At 46.1% G+C, this 16,711-nt stretch overlaps 1 protein-coding gene across 1 annotated transcript; it reads right to left on the bottom strand.

The window, feature by feature from the left end:
* Nucleotides 1-99: 99 nt before the first annotated feature.
* simc1 (SUMO interacting motifs containing 1) lies at nucleotides 100-6,995 on the bottom strand. Its single transcript, XM_046322795.1, has 9 exons — nucleotides 6,336-6,995; nucleotides 4,103-5,644; nucleotides 3,695-4,021; nucleotides 3,356-3,516; nucleotides 3,084-3,194; nucleotides 2,795-2,926; nucleotides 2,526-2,682; nucleotides 1,238-1,322; nucleotides 100-500 (listed from the first exon to the last, which is right to left on the bottom strand). The coding sequence occupies exons 1-9, from the start codon at nucleotides 6,477-6,479 to the stop codon at nucleotides 292-294; spliced, it is 2,868 nt and encodes a 955-aa protein (XP_046178751.1). The 5' UTR covers nucleotides 6,480-6,995; the 3' UTR covers nucleotides 100-291.
* Between the last annotated feature and the right edge of the window lie 9,716 nt (nucleotides 6,996-16,711).

Genomic DNA, 16,711 nt, shown 5'->3' with positions numbered 1-16,711 from the left:
CACTTGTTTCTTCACTTGACTGGAGACCATGCAAACTATCAGCATATGGGTCTGGAATTACTGGCTTACTTCTTCTGATGCGGGAAAAAGAGAATTGGATGCAGTCAGACTGTCTACACAGGTCCCATCACTATTACATCAATAGCAAACATAGATAAGACAATTAGTTAAAAAAATAAATATTTATTTAAAACAATTCATTGGGGGAAAGATTAGAAAACTGAATGAATCATTACAAAAATAAATAGAAATCATTCAACAGCCGCTTGAACCGAAGCGCTGAGCTTATCGTCAATGAGAGGAGGCCAGCAGATGATCCTGCAGGTAGGTGAGGGACTCGTGGACGTGTGGAGGCAGGTCTTGGCCCAGGTCAGCCTGGGCTCTGGACAGGATGGCCTCTATAGCCTCCTGGACCGCCAACCGTGACAAAGAATCATTCACTGTCTGGATTGGAGCACGACCGTAGCCCCCTCGTTCGGTGACCGCAGAGCGCAGGTGACCTGGAGGTTAAGGGGTCAAAGTGCAAATGGGTTAGGACATGATTTCCCAAACTAAGGGTCGTCTGATTTGAAAATAGGTTTGCGAGAGAAATCGTGCTTGGTTTATAGAACCAGGTTGTCTAACTAGCCACTAGATGTGGTTGTAATAAACAGAGCGGTTTCTGTTTTCTTCCTACAAAATGTGGCTCTATCTTCGAACGGTTTAAGCAACAAAATATTATGACCATCACTGAAAGATAAGACTCTGAGGAAAAACGTGTCTTCCATTTCCCTCTGCAATGCCCACAAGTCTTATTAGAACAGAGTGGACAAGATTTCGGCACAAAATCAGACTGGGGAAAAATATATATATATTATATATTAGTGTTATTTTCTACACAGAAGATCATACACAATGATTGCCTGGTGATTTTCTGAACTTCCCAAAACCTTTCAGATACATTTCATTTACATTTCATTTACTTCAAACCATACTTCCGTCAGACTAAAATACTGTCAAAAGTACTTCAGACTGATTTTGTAATAGACTGTCAGACCTAATTAAAAAAGAAAGTACATGGTGGGGTTGTAAATTCTTGAAATATCAAAATGGGGTTGTGGGTCAAAAAAAGTTTGGAAACCCCTGGGTTAGGAGGACAAAACTAAGGGGAAAGCCTAAAGAGGCTGTGACCAACTTAAAAGTTAAATAAACTGTTCAGGAATGCTCGTTTTGATGGGTGAATCGTTCATTGACCCACCTTTCATCACTTCCTCATAGCTCAGCAACAACATCCATAGTAGTTGGACCAACTCCTCCCACTTCCTCCAGCTCTCAGCTCCATCCTGAAGAACAACAGAGACAGACTGAGCCTATGCTACATACCTTTGACTTGTCTTAATATTTTAGTAAAGAAATTGGTCCGTGTACTGTTTCTTGAGATGCCATAGAAATTAACGTGACTTCCTTCATCAATTCAAAATCTAGTGCTTGTACTCACCTTAGAGTCAGGTGGGAGGGTGGCGTTGTGCAGTACTAGTACTCACCGTAGGGTCAGGTGGGAGGGTGGCGTTGTGCAGTACTACTACTCACCGTAGGGTCAGGTGGGAGGGTGGCGTTGTGCAGTACTAGTACTCACCGTAGGGTCAGGTGGGAGGGTGGCGTTGTGCAGTACTAGTACTCACCGTAGGGTCAGGTGGGAGGGTGGCGTTGTGTAGTACTAGTACTCACCGTAGGGTCAGGTGGGAGGGTGGCGTTGTGCAGTACTGGTACTCACCGTAGGGTCAGGTGGGAGGGTGGCATTGTGTAGTACTAGTACTCACCATAGGGTCAGGTGGGAGGGTGGCGTTGTGCAGTACTAGTACTCACCGTAGGGTCAGGTGGGAGGGTGGCGTTGTGCGGGTACTAGTACTCACCGTAGGGTCAGGGTGGCGTTGTGCAGTACTACTACTCACCATAGGGTCAGGTGGGATGGTGGCGTTGTGCAGTACTAGTACTCACCGTAGGGTCAGGTGGGAGGGTGGCGTTGTGCAGTACTAGTACTCACCGTAGGGTCAGGTGAGAGGGTGGCGTTGTGCAGTACTAGTACTCACCGTAGGGTCAGGTGGGAGGGTGGCGTTGTGTAGTACTAGTACTCACCGTAGGGTAAGGTGGGAGGGTGGCGTTGTGCGGGTACTAGTACTCACCGTAGGGTCAGGTGGGAGGGTGGCGTTGTGTAGTACTAGTACTCACCGTAGGGTCAGGTGGGAGGGTGGCATTGTGTAGTACTAGTACTCACCATAGGGTCAGGTGGGAGGGTGGCGTTGTGCAGTACTAGTACTCACCGTAGGGTAAGGTGGGAGGGTGGCGTTGTGCGGGTACTAGTACTCACCGTAGGGTCAGGTGGGATGGTGGCGTTGTGCAGTTCTAGTACTCACTGTAGGGTCATGTGGGAGGGTGGCGTTGTGCGGGTACTAGTACTCACCGTAGGGTCAGGGTGGCGTTGTGCAGTACTACTACTCACCATAGGGTCAGGTGGGATGGTGGCGTTGTGCAGTACTAGTACTCACCGTAGGGTCAGGTGGGAGGGTGGCGTTGTGTAGGAAGTGTAGCAGCAGACTCAGAGACATGGGCAGAGGGGTCTTCTGTGGACTTGCATGGTGCAGCAGGTGCTCTATCAGCTTACACCTCAGTAGTCTGCTCTCCAGGGTCTCCAGCATCAGCATCCTAGGCAAGAAAGGAGAGGTGAAGCGTTGATGCTGTCTGTCTCTACACAGCAAGCATAGTCCTCTTGACGCGTCCATTCATCTCAACATCCCCTCCATCCTCAAACCCTGACCTGTGTTGTCTCAGACAGACAGTGCTGATGAGCGTGTGGAAGAGTTCCCCAGAGAGTTTGCTGGAGTTGAGAGCCGGGGAGCGGTCCACCTCCAAGGCAAAGGACAGCATCTTCTGGAGGAGGAACACCATTCTGACACACACAAGGCACATGACACACACACGCATTGGCTGTGTGTACTCTGTTTCTATTCTGAATCCTTCAAACTGACCTGATATGAAAGGTGGGGTGCTATATGTCCAATCTCAAAACAATCAAGTGGTATGGAATGTTGTCATTTTTAACTCACTTTAGATGTTCATCTTTTTCCTTCTGTGTTCTCAACTCAATGTCAGCAGACATGTTGTCTTTGTCCCCTGTTGATTTCACAATAGCAGCAAAGAGCCAATTGATAACATCTCTGATGGGAGGGAGAAGATGTAGAAAATAATTAAACACTAATAAAATTGTCATACAAACCTCAACAAAATGCACACCTGTCTCTCTTTTCAGGAACTGATCAAGACAAATATATATATATATTTTTTTTATTTTTTATTCTCCTGGACACACAATGCTCACCTGACCTGGGTGAACCGTACATCACATGACAGGGTTGCCTTGGCGATGGAATGGTGGAGATCACGGAAGGAAAGTTTGACCCGGAAGTCATCCTCCATGGTCTGGACGACGTACTGCAACAGCATACGCACCACCTCACAGCAGAGCCTCCTGCCACGGCTCTAAGGAAGAGGAGAATTGACAGGAAGGTGGTCAGATCAACTATCCTAGTAAAAGCATAATACCCCTGTAAACCTGATGCTTGTGGAAACATTGCTTCCCTCACTGCTCTAATAAAAACTGGGTGTATAATCATAATCAATTGTTAAGGTGCTGAGAGAGGCCTGTCACTGTCATTACCTGTTCAGCAGCCATGACTGACGTCAACAGTTCCCAGTCCCATGGAATAGTGGTCTGATCAGTGTGATTGTGCCTCTGGGTCCTCATGAGGAGAGTATAGGCCTCCAGACAGAGAAAGTCGGGACACTGGGGGTCCAGCAGGATGCCTCTGAGGAGGTGGGTGGTGATGTCGATGGGGGGGAAGAAGCGGGGCTGCAGCAGGTCAGACAGCAGCTGCAGGGTGCCCTCTGGGTAGTTCTCCTCCATGGTGCTATACACCAGGCTCAAGCTCTGTCTGCACAGAGGCTCTGGGTCACCAAAACCATCATCCTCCTCTTCCTCATCCTCCTGGAGAGGGAGAGAGAGAGAAACAACAGAAGAGTGAGAGAAACCACAGGAAAATGTGGGGAAAATGTCTCTCCTACTTACCAGGTGCTGAACTGGTCCAGCCATCAGCTGCCTCAGTTTCCTGAGCTGGATTGGACACACATAGCGCCTGTCCTCTCTGCTGACCTCCATGTCATTCTGTCCACCCATCTCCTCTCCTTCATTGTCATCCCTCCATGCAGTAGTCATCAAGCCCTCAGCCCCCAAACCAGGCTGGCTGGCCTCAGGAGATCTGGGCCCTGCCTCCACATCCATGTCCTCAGACCGCAGCGACATGGGAGGGTCACTAGGGATACTACTACACATGTACAGGGGGCTATCCATAACCAGGTCTGCCTCAGTCTCATCCACAGGCCAGTCTGGGGACTCCCCAGCTAGGATGACTGTGGACGTAGGGCTGGGGGTCCGGTTGGGCTGGCTCTCATTATTGCTATGAGTTCCTCCCATGCAGGAGCCAGGGGAGTTGGAGCCGGTGGTTAGCTGGGAATTCTGGGGAGCCTGTTGGTCTGGTTCTATGGAAGGAGAGCAGGGACTGAAGATGGTGCAGTTTAAGGCCTGAAGTTGATTTATTTCCTCCAACAGCACTGATCCTGTGCCATTGGTAGGAGAACAATAGTGGTAGACTGGATCCTGTTTAAGACTGTGTGTACTGGTGGGGTAGTTGTCTGGGTCACTCTGGTTGAGACACACTGTCTGATCATCAGGTAGAGGTGGAGAGAGAGAGCTTTCAAAGGGGATGTGTGTAGGGGAATAACAGGTGTCGTTGTGCCGAGTTTCATGTACACCCCAATCCTCTGAGAACCTGAAAGGGTCTGAGTCTATATCATCAGGGACGTAATAGGGGCTGTCTAGGCTTTGGGGGGAGAGGGAGAGAGTAGCATAGAGTAATGATTGTGGAGACCCTGGTTCTTCCCTTTCCTCTGTCAGAAGAGGTTTGTCCGTTGTAAACATAGACACTTGCTCTTCCAATGCATGCTTTTCTACTTTTCCAGTGCAGCTAGTCAGAGCTTCATTTGGAATGGTTGAGGTTTGGGTCTTGGCCTTGAGGCATTCTGGCTCTTCTTTCCCTTCACACAGTGGTTGAGAAGTTATACCCAAGCACTGTTGTGACTCCCAAGTTATCTGGTAAGAGGAAGACCCTGAGGCTTTTGCCTTCCCTGCTGGGGGTTCAGATTTAGGCACACTTGGTGATTTGACAGGACATTTTGGAATGTCTACATCTGAGCATTTCACAGCGTTCTTGACATCTGGTGTTCGAGTTGAAGATGAATCCCTGAGAGAACTCTGATTGGACTCAAGGATGTCACTTTCTTCTGCTTTTAAAACAGCTTTGTTCTCCAACTCTTGTTCAGTTGGGGAGCAGGACAGAGAATCTGGACTTTTGGTATGTGGTCCTTTGTGTTTTGAAAGTCCCTCAGTCTTTTTCTCTCCCTGAGGTAGTGGACTCACCGGCCCTGGATCTGAGTGATCCGAGAAGTTGCTGTCACTCAAGTCCACCACTTCTACAGGCCCACCTGGGTCCCTCCTCCTGCGCCTCCTTGGTGGTGGTAGTGCCCACCTCCGACCAGTAATGTCAATCACAAACTGAAAGAGACAGGTGAACCACAGTAAATAGAATCTCATTCTAGTTCTATGAGGTAAACATCAGCATAAATGAAATATACTTTAAGTGTATGTATTGACTGATCTCAGGTTGCTGAATATATATGCCATCGACTGCAGACGCAATTATTTAATATTCTCAATATCATCAACAACAAAAAACATTAACCCTGGCCTGACCAGGTGTGTTTTTGGACAGTCACGTCGTTACGTTATAACGGCGAACTATCTAACGTTAGCTAGCTGGAACACGATTTGGTCTACTCTCAAACTATTACCAGGTAAACTTGGTTAAGTGGCTACACCACATTGAATATCTTCAACAACAATGTAACGTTAGCTATAGTTTAAAAAATGTTGATAAAAAAAAGTTAGGTCGGGTCAACAAGTTCAGAAAATGCCAAACTGCCGCGGAGTTGGTGAGTGAAGTGGACCAACCAATGACCGTCTGCCTACAGTATCGCCAGTTTGCGGCACGCGCCACGCCGTCAGCTGGTTTTGCGTTACATTAACCTACAGATAATTAGCTAGCTGTCAATGCCAACAACTTTTTTTCTGAACTACTACATCATTTGGGCCTGCAAGTTACCTACTCTTGTATTTTCACACATGCCAAACATACCTCTTCTGTTGATGTACGGGTAGCCCTTGCAACTTCACGGGGAACACTTACCGGTGTGTAGGCAGCCAGATTGACCCATCCTCCTCTGATAAATGGTATTGCTTCGGCCTTGTTCTCGGTGTCACTGTAAACACCAACAACTTCAACATCCGAGTCCTCTCCGCTCCCGGAGCTGAGCGAAATTATATCATCCATCTCTAACTTTGAACTTCTCAAATTAGCTAGCCATTTAGCTAACACTTAGCTAGCTAGTTAGCCAGCGAACCAGCGGGAAGCACGCATGAGTCTGATGGTACGATAGCTATCTAACGTAACTAAAATACAGCGAGCAAATTCTATCCATTTTATGAAATCGATCCCGTAAATAAAGAGATGATCCAAAATGAGTCACAACATGTATCAAGTAGGCACAGAACAAAGCAAATCAGCAAACTTTTTCGTTTTTGCGGTCACGCGATACTTTAGCTAACGTTACATGGACTTCTTCCGTTTGTGACACCTGCCGCTGCGCTGTGTACGTTACTTATTAAAATTATTTTGATCATATCAGTTTCTAAATAAGAGATGTCACGCCTACTCAAGTTTCTTTACCATAACTAGACAATTCTAATTACAACGTGTATCAGTGATTGAAACCGCATCTAGCTAGCTACATTTTCCATTTCCTTGTTTTGAGCTGGGTCATACTGGAGGAAAATCTACCGCAGTTTAACTGACCCTACACCTACCAGTAGAGGGAGATGCAGGTCATGAATTTGTATTTTATTGTGTTTTTATTTAACGAGGGATGGTCATGAACGAGTAAAGTAGAAGGATCGCAAAGAGGAGACCATACATATTCTGTGGCCGGCCACAGGACATAATTTATCTGTAATGCATGTTTGTGTGGGGAAATTCCCTGCAATACTATGTTTAAAAAATATATATAATGCACCACAAATTGTGTTATGTAAAGGCCAGTTATGTAAAGTGTGTGTGTGTGTGTGTGTGTGTGTGTGTGTGTGTGTGTGTGTGTGTGTGTGTGTGTGTGTGTGTGTGTGTGTGTGTGTGTGTGTGTGTGTGTGTGTATGCGACGTGTGTGTATGAGACAGCTGTGCAGTTACTGTGACTCCAGGGTTATGGAAACTATAAGAGGTATTCCACTGAAAACAAAACATTGTGACATGTGAAGCACTGCCCTCTCCTCCCTGGTCCCTGGGATTTACTTCTGACACTTGACGGCCCCTGACGAACATTATAAAGATCCCAATTATCAGTGACCTTCAATGCCTTGGGCCACAAACCACACTGTGCCACAGCTGTAATTAGCTGTGACCTGGTAACCTGGTGCGGGGGTCTTTGAGTCTTCCTCCAGAATTTGTTTTGGCATCCAAAACTAATTTCCTGCATTTCTACACAATCTATATAATAATACGCATGGCTCTTCTAGCCGTCTCTATTTAGAATAACAAAAAGTAAGCAGAAACGCCCACAGTCATCAAGCTAAGTAAGAGATCATTATTAAATATGTTTAAGTGATTGATAAGACTGAACTAGATAAAAGATAATTCAATAATCAATATTGAGTTGCACCTTTAACCAATAGCCTAACAAATGAACGACTCTTTAAAACATAAAGTACAAATACTTAACATCTTTATCAAGACATCCTTTATATCACATTTCAGCCAGACCGCCCAGCCAGCCCGAGCCAGCTGCACGCCCAAACCCCAACAGTCTAGTCAATTCCTCAACTCTCCCGACCCCCACCAGTCTAGTCAATAAGTCAACTCTCTCCCGACCCCCAACAGTCTAGTCAATTCCTCAACTCTCTCCCGACCCCCACCAGTCTAGTCAATAACTCAACTCTCTCCCGACCCCCACCAGTCTAGTCAATAACTCAACTCTCTCCCGACCCCCACCAGTCTAGTCAATTCCTCAACTCTCTCCCGACCCCACCAGTCTAGTCAATAACTCAACTCTCTCCCGACCCCCACCATTCTAGTCAATAACTCAACTCTCTCCCGACCCCCACCAGTCTTGTCAATAACTCAACTCTCTCCCGACCCCCACCAGTCTAGTCAATAACTCAACTCTCTCCCGACCCCCACCATTCTAGTCAATAACTCAACTCTCTCCCGACCCCCACCAGTCTTGTCAATAACTCAACTCTCTCCCGACCCCCACCAGTCTAGTACAAGGGAAAGGTTTGGTAACAAAAGTAAAAAACACACAAAAAACACATCCACCTACACATACAGTGACAAGAAAAAGTACGTGAACCCTTTGGAAATACCTGGATTTCTGCATAAATTGGTCATCAAATTTGATCTGTTCTTCATCCAAGTCACAACAATAGACAAACATAGTGTGCTTAAACTAATAACACACAAATTATTGTGTTTTTATTGTCTATATTGAATACATAATTTAAACATTCACAATGTAGTTTGGAAAAAGTATGTGAACCCCTAGGCTAATGACTTCTCCAAAAGCTAATTGGAGTCAGGAGTCAGCTAACCTTGAGTCCAATCAATGAGACGAGATTGGAGACGGTCGTTAGAGCAGCCTTGCCCTATAAAAAACACTCACAAAATGTGAGGTTGTTATTCACAAGAAGCATTGTCTGATGTGAACCATGCCTCGAACAAAAGAGAGCGCAGAAGACCTAAGATTAAGAATTGTTGACTTGCATAAAGCTCGAAAGGTTTACAAAAGTATCTCTAAAAGCCTTGATGTTCATCAGTCCATGGTAAGACAAATTGTATGTAATTGGAGAAAGTTCAGCACTGTTGCTACTCTGCCTAGGAGTGGCCGTCCTGCAAAGATGACTGCAAGAGTGCAGAATTCTCAATGAGGTTAAGAAGAAACCTAGAGTGTCAGCTAAAGATTTACAGAAATCTCTGGAACACGCTAATACAGTGCCTTGCGAAAGTATTCGGCCCCCTTGAACTTTGCGACCTTTAGCCACATTTCAGGCTTCAAACATAAAGATATAAAACTGTATTTTTTTTGTGAAGAATCAACAACAAGTGGGACACAATCATGAAGTGGAACGACATTTATTGGATATTTCAAACTTTTTTAACAAATCAAAAACTGAAAAATTGGGCGTGCAAAATTATTCAGCCCCTTTACTTTCAGTGCATCAAACTCTCTCCAGAAGTTCAGTGAGGATCTCTGAATGATCCAATGTTGACCTAAATGACTAATGATGATAAATACAATCCACCTGTGTGTAATCAAGTCTCCGTATAAATGCACCTGCACTGTGATAATCTCAGAGGTCCGTTAAAAGCGCAGAGAGCATCATGAAGAACAAGGAACACACCAGGCAGGTCCGAGATACTGTTGTGAAGAAGTTTAAAGCCAGATTTGGATACAAAAAGATTTCCCAAGCTTTAAAACATCCCAAGGAGCACTGTGCAAGCGATAATATTGAAATGGAAGGAGTATCAGACCACTGCAAATCTACCAAGAACTGGCCGTCCTTCTAAACTTTCAGCTCCTACAAGGACAAGACTGATCAGAGATGCAGCCAAGAGGCCCATGATCACTCTGGATGAACTGCAGAGATCTACAGCTGTGGTGGGAGACTCTGTCCATAGGACAACAATCAGTCGTATATTGTACAAATCTGGCCTTTATGGAAGAGTGGCAAGAAGAAAGCCATTTCTTAAAGATATCCATAAAAAGTGTTGTTTAAAGTTTGCCACAAGCCACCTGGGAGACACACCAAACATGTGAAAGAAGGTGCTCTGGTCAGATGAAACCAAAATTGAACTTTTTGGCAACAATGCAAAACGTTATGTTTGGCGTAAAAGCAACACCCTGAACACACCATCCCCACTGTCAAACATGGTGGTGGCAGCATCATGGTTTGGGCCTGCTTTTCTTCAGCAGGGACAGGGAAGATGGTTAAAATTGATGGGAAGATGGATGGAGCCAAATACAGGACCATTCTGGAAGAAAACCTGATGGAGTCTGCAAAAGACCTGAGACTGGGACGGAGATTTGTCTTCCAACAAGACAATGATCCAAAACATAAAGCAAAATCTACAATGGAATGGTTCAAAAATGAACATATCCAGGTGTTAGAATGGCCAAGTCAAAGTCCAGACCTGAATCCAATCGAGAATCTGTGGAAAGAACTGAAAACTGCTGTTCACAAATGCTCTCCATCCAACCTCACTGAGCTCGAGCTGTTTTGCAAGGAGGAATGGGAAAAAAAATTCAGTCTCTCGATGTGCAAAACTGATAGAGACATACCCCAAGTGACTTACAGCTGTAATCGCAGCAAAAGGTGGCGCTACAAAGTATTAACTTAAGGGGGCTGAATAATTTTGCACGCCCAATTTTTCAGTTTTTGATATGTTAAAAAAGTTTGAAATATCCAATAAATGTCGTTCCACTTCATAATTGTGTCACACTTGTTGTTGATTCTTCACAAAAAATACAGTTTTATATCTTTATGTTTGAAGCCTGAAATGTGGCAAAAGGTCGCAAAGTTCAAGGGGGCCGAATGGGTGTAGGGCCTGATCAGAGCCTGGAGGTACTGAGGTGCCGTTCCCCTCACAGCTCCGTAGGCAAGCACCATGGTCTTGTAGCGGATGCGAGCTTCAACTGGAAGCCAGTGGAGAGAACGGAGGAGCGGGGTGACGTGAGAGAACTTGGGAAGGTTGAACACCAGACGGGCTGCGGCGTTCTGGATGAGTTGAAGGGGTTTAATGGCACAGGCAGGGAGCCCAGCCAACAGCGAGTTGCAGTAATCCAGACGGGAGATGACAAGTGCCTGGATTAGGACCTGCGCCGCTTCCTGTGTGAGGCAGGGTCGTACTCTGCGGATGTTGTAGAGCATGAACCTACAGGAACGGGCCACCGCCTTGATGTTGGTTGAGAACGACAGGGTGTTGTCCAGGATCACGCCAAGGTTCTTGGCGCTCTGGGAGGAGGACACAATGGAGTTGTCAACCGTGATGGCGAGATCATGGAACGGGCAGTCCTTCCCCGGGAGGAAGAGCAGCTCCGTCTTGCCGAGGTTCAGCTTGAGGTGGTGATCCGTCATCCACACTGATATGTCTGCCAGACATGCAGAGATGCGATTCGCCACCTGGTCATCAGAAGGGGGAAAGGAGAAGATTAATTGTGTGTCGTCTGCATAGCAATGATAAGAGAGACCATGTGAGGTTATGACAGAGCCAAGTGACTTGGTGTATAGCAAGAATAGGAGAGGGCCAAGAACAGAGCCCTGGGGGACACCAGTGGTGAGAGCGCGTGGTGAGGAGACAGATTCTCGCCACGCCACCTGGTAGGAGCGACCTGTCAGGTAGGACGCAATCCAAGCGTGGGCCGCGCCGGAGATGCCCAACTCGGAGAGGGTGGAGAGGAGGATCTGATGGTTCACAGTATCGAAGGCAGCCGATAGATCTAGAAGGATGAGAGCAGAGGAGAGAGAGTTAGCTTTAGCAGTGCGGAGCGCCTCCGTGATACAGAGGAGAGCAGTCTCAGTTGAATGACTAGTCTTGAAACCTGACTGATTTGGATCAAGAAGGTCATTCAGAGAGAGATAGCGGGAGAGCTGGCCAAGGACGGCACGTTCAAGAGTTTTGGAGAGAAAAGAAAGAAGGGATACTGGTCTGTAATTGTTGACATCGGAGGGATCGAGTGTAGGTTTTTTCAGAAGGGGTGCAACTCTCGCTCTCTTGAAGACTGAAGGGACGTAGCCAGCGGTCAGGGATGAGTTGATGAGCGAGGTGAGGTAAGGGAGAAGGTCTCCGGAAATGGTCTGGAGAAGAGAGGAGGGGATAGGGTCAAGCGGGCAGGTTGTTGGGCGGCCGGCCGTCACAAGACGCGAGATTTCATCTGGAGAGAGAGGGGAGAAAGAGGTCAGAGCACAGGGTAGGGCAGTGTGAGCAGAACCAGCGGTGTCGTTTGACTTAGCAAACGAGGATCGGATGTCGTCGACCTTCTTTTCAAAATGGTTGACGAAGTCATCTGCAGAGAGGGAGGAGGGGGGAGGAGGATTCAGGAGGGAGGAGAAGGTGGCAAAGAGCTTCCTAGGGTTAGAGGCAGATGCTTGGAATTTAGCGTGGTAGAAAGTGGCTTTAGCAGCAGAGACAGAGGAGGAAAATGTAGAGAGGAGGGAGTGAAAGGATGCCAGGTCCGCAGGGAGGCGAGTTTTCCTCCATTTCCGCTCGGCTGCCCGGAGCCCTGTTCTGTGAGCTCGCAATGAGTCATCGAGCCACGGAGCGGGAGGGGAGGACCGAGCCGGCCTGGAGGATAGGGGACATAGAGAGTCAAGGGATGCAGAGAGGGAGGAGAGGAGGGTTGAGGAGGCAGAATCAGGAGATAGGTGGGAGGAGGTTTGAGCGGAGGGAAGAGATGATAGGATGGAAGAGGAGAGAGTAGCGGGGGAGAGAGAGCGAAGGTTGGGACGGCACGATACCATCCGAGTAGGGGCAGTGTGGGAGGTGTTGGATGAGAGCGAGAAGGAAAAGGATACAAGGCAGTGGTCGGAGACTTGGAGGGGAGTTGCAATGAGGTTAGTGGAAGAACAGCATCTAGTAAAGATGAGGTCGAGCGTATTGCCTGCCTTGTGAGTAGGGGGGGAAGGTGAGAGGGTGAGGTCAAAAGAGGAGAGGAGTGGAAAGAAGGAGGCAGAGAGGAAAGAGTCAAAGGTAGACGTGGGGAGGTTAAAGTCGACCAGAACTGTGAGAGGTGAGCCGTCCTCAGGAAAGGAGCTTATCAAGGCATCAAGCTCATTGATGAACTCTCCGAGGGAACCTGGAGGGCGATAAATGATAAGGATGTTAAGCTTGAAAGGGCTAGTAACTGTGACAGAATGGAATTCAAAGGAGGCGATAGACAGATGGGTAAGGGGAGAAAGAGAGAATGACCACTTGGGAGAGATGAGGATCCCGGTGCCACCACCCCGCTGACCAGACGCTCTCGGGGTGTGCGAGAACACGTGGGCGGACGAAGAGAGAGCAGTAGGAGTAGCAGTGTTGTCTGTGGTGATCCATGTTTCCGTCAGTGCCAAGAAGTCGAGGGACTGGAGGGAGGCATAGGCTGAGATGAACTCTGCCTTGTTGACCGCAGATTGGCAGTTCCAGAGGCTACCGGAGACCTGGAACTCCACGTGGGTCGTGCGCGCTGGGACCACCAGAGTAGGGTGGCCGCGGCCACGCGGTGTGGAGCGTTTGTATGGTCTGTGCAGAGAGGAGAGAACAGGGATAAACAGACACATAGTTGACAGGCTACAGAAGAGGCTACGCTAATGCAAAGGAGATTGGAATGACAAGTGGACTACACGTCTCGAATGTTCAGAAAGTTAAGCTACGTAGCAAGAATCTTATTGACTAAAAATGATTAAAATGATACAGTACTGCTGAAGTAGGCCAGCTGGCAGTGGGTGCGTTGTTGACACTACACTAATCAAGTCGTTCCGTTGAGTGTAATAGTTTCTGCAGTGTTGCTATTCGAGGGCTAGCTGGCTAGCTAGCAGTGTTGTTTACGTTACGTTGCGTTAAAAGAACGACAATAGCTGGCTAGCGAACCTAGAAAATCGCTCTAGACTACACAATTATCTTTGATACAAAGACGGCTATGTAGCTAGCTATGTAGCTAGCTACGATCAAACAAATCAAACCGTTGTACTGTAATGAAATGAAGTGAAAATGTGATACTACCTGTGAATGCGACCGGGTTGTTGAGTTCTATACAGAAGACGTTGGCTAGCGTTGGCTAGCTAGCAGAGTCACCTACGTTAAGGACGACAAATAGCTGGCTAGCTAACCTCGGTAAATTAAGATAATCACTCTAAGACTACACACTCTAAACCTAAACAACACAATTATCTTGGATACGATGATACGAAGACAGCAAAGACAGCTATGTAGCTAGCTAACACTACACTAATCAAGTCGTTCAGTTGAGTGTAATAGTTTATAGTAATAGTTTCTCCAGTGCAGCTAATCAGTGGACGTTAGCTAGCTGGCTAGTGAAGACTACGTTAGGACGGACAATATTTAGTTTGTGCTTCGGTTAAACTGGGCCATTGTTGACATATTGTGCAAGTCGCATGTTAATTGCATCAGCATTGAAAATACAAACCAGAAATACAAACCGATATACAGACCAGTGTACTGAAAGTCGGGTTAATAAGATTACTCTGTGGATATTTTGTCTCAGATTACCTCATACCACAGGAGGCTGCTAAGGGGAGGACGGCTCATAATAATGGCTGGAAAGGAGTGAATGGAATGATATCAAACACATGGAAATCTTGTTTGATGTGTTCAATACCATTCCATTTATTTATTTTCCAGACATTTTTATGAGCCCGTCCACCCGAATTAAGGTGCCACCAGCCACAGGTGCCTTCCACATAAGGACAAAATCTGTAGCCTTTTTGTCCCATTTGAAAATACACTACCATTTAAAAGTTTGGGGTCAATTAGAAATGTCCTTGTTTTTGAAAGAAGCATATTTTTTGTCCATTAAAATAACATCTAATTGATCAGAAATACAGTGTAGACAATGTTAATGTTGTAAATGACTATTGTAGTTGGAAACGGCTGATTTTTAATGGAATATCTACATAGTCGTACAGAGGCCCGTTATCAGCAACCATCACTCCTGTGTTCCAATGGCACATTGTGTCAGCTAATCTGAGTTTATACTTTTAAAAGGCTAATTGATCATTAGAAAACCATTTTGCAATTATGTTAACACAGCTGAAAACTGTTGTTCTGATTAAATAAGCAATAAAACTGGCCTTCTTGAGACAAGTTGAGGATCTAGAGCATCAGCATTTGTGGGTTCGATTTCAAACTCAAAATGGCTAGAAACGAAGAACTTTCTTCTGAAACTCGTCAGTCTTTTCTTGTTCTGAGAAATGAAGGCTATTCCACGCGAGAAATTCCCAAGAAACTGAAGATCTCGTACAGCGCTGTGTACTACTCCCTTCACAGGACAATGCAAACTGGCTCTTACCAGAATAGAAAGAGTGGGAGGCCCCGGCGCACAACTGAGCAAGAGGACAAGTACATTAGAATGTCTAGTTTGAGAAACAGACTCCTCGCAAGTCCTCAACTGGCAGCTTCATTAAATAGTAACTGCAAAACACCAGTCTCAAAGTCAACAGTGAAGAGGCAACACTGGGATGCTGGCCTTCTAGGCAGAGTAGCAAAGAAAAACCCATATAAAAAGAAAAAAATATTCAGATGGGCAAAATAACAGACACTGGACAGAGGACACTGCCGTCCTGTGGGTTGTCACTGGCCTTGGCCTAACACATCTAAGGCTGAAACCAATAATGAATGTTTCACTAAAATCCTAAAGAGCTCTACAGTACTATTAGGCCTATGAGATTAATTATATGGAGGACGTGCTGTTTCTGTGTGTTAATGTATACTGAATGTGAACCCTTTGGAAATACCTGGATTTCTGCAAACATTGGTCATAAAATTTGATCTTCATCTAGGTCACAACAATAGACAAACAGTCTGCTTAAACTAATAACAAACAATTATACATGTTCATGTCTTTATTGAACACACCGTGTAAACATTCACAGTGCAGGGTGGAAAAAGTATGTGAACCCTTGGATGTAATAACTGGTTGACCCTCCTTTGGCAGCAATAACCTCAACCAAATATTTTCTGTAGTTGAGGATCAGACCTGCACAACAGTCAGAAGGAATTTTGGACCAGTCCTCTTTCCAAAACTGTTTCAGTTAAAACATGTTCCTTGGATGTCTGGTGTGAACTGCTCTCGAGGTCATGCCACAGCATCTCAAATCAGGTTGAGTTCAGGACTCTGACTGGGCCACTCCAGAAGGGATATTTTCTTTTATTGTTGATTTACTTCTGTGTTTTGGTTCGTTGTCCTGTTGCATCATTCAACTTCTGTTGAGCTTCAATTGGTGGACAGAGCCTTACATTCTCCTGCAAAATGTCTTGATCATTTTGGGAATTAATTTTCCCATCAGTGATAGCAAGCTGTCCAGGCCCTGAGTCAACAAAGCAGCCCCAAACCATGATGCTCCCTCCACCATACTTTACAGTTGGGTTGAGATTTTGATGTTGGTGTGCTGTGCCTTTTTTTCCTCCACTCAGTGTTGTGTGTTCCTTCCAAACAACTCAACTGTAGTTTCATCTGTCCACAGAATATTTTGCCAGTAGCGCTGTGGAACATCCAGGTGCACTTTTGCAAATTTCAGACGTGCAGTAATGTTTTTTTTGGACCGCAGTGGCTTCTTCCGTGGTGTCCTCCCATGAACACCATTCAAGTTTAGTGTTTCACGTATCATAGACTCGTCAACATAGCTACAGTGCCTTGCGAAAGTATTCGGCCCCCTTGAAATTTGCGACCTTTTACCACATTTCAGGCTTCAAACATAAAGATATAAAACTGTTTTTCTTTGTGAAGAATCAACAACAAGTGGG

The sequence above is a fragment of the Oncorhynchus gorbuscha genome, linkage group LG23 (assembly GCF_021184085.1).
Source record: "Oncorhynchus gorbuscha isolate QuinsamMale2020 ecotype Even-year linkage group LG23, OgorEven_v1.0, whole genome shotgun sequence".
NCBI lineage: Eukaryota > Metazoa > Chordata > Actinopteri > Salmoniformes > Salmonidae > Oncorhynchus > Oncorhynchus gorbuscha.
This window is presented reverse-complemented; position numbering and strand designations above follow the sequence as displayed.

Bases quoted from the DNA above. Each gene is read 5' to 3' on its own strand.
- simc1 (XM_046322795.1), bottom strand. From the start codon at position 6,479: ATGGATGATATAATTTCGCTCAGCTCCGGGAGCGGAGAGGACTCGGAT. The intron at 5,645-6,335 runs GTAAGTGTTCCC...TGTCTCTTTCAG, and splicing joins ATCTGGCTGCCTACACACCG to TTTGTGATTGACATTACTGG. The intron at 501-1,237 runs GTGGGTCAATGA...CTTAACCTCCAG, and splicing joins CTATGAGGAAGTGATGAAAG to GTCACCTGCGCTCTGCGGTC.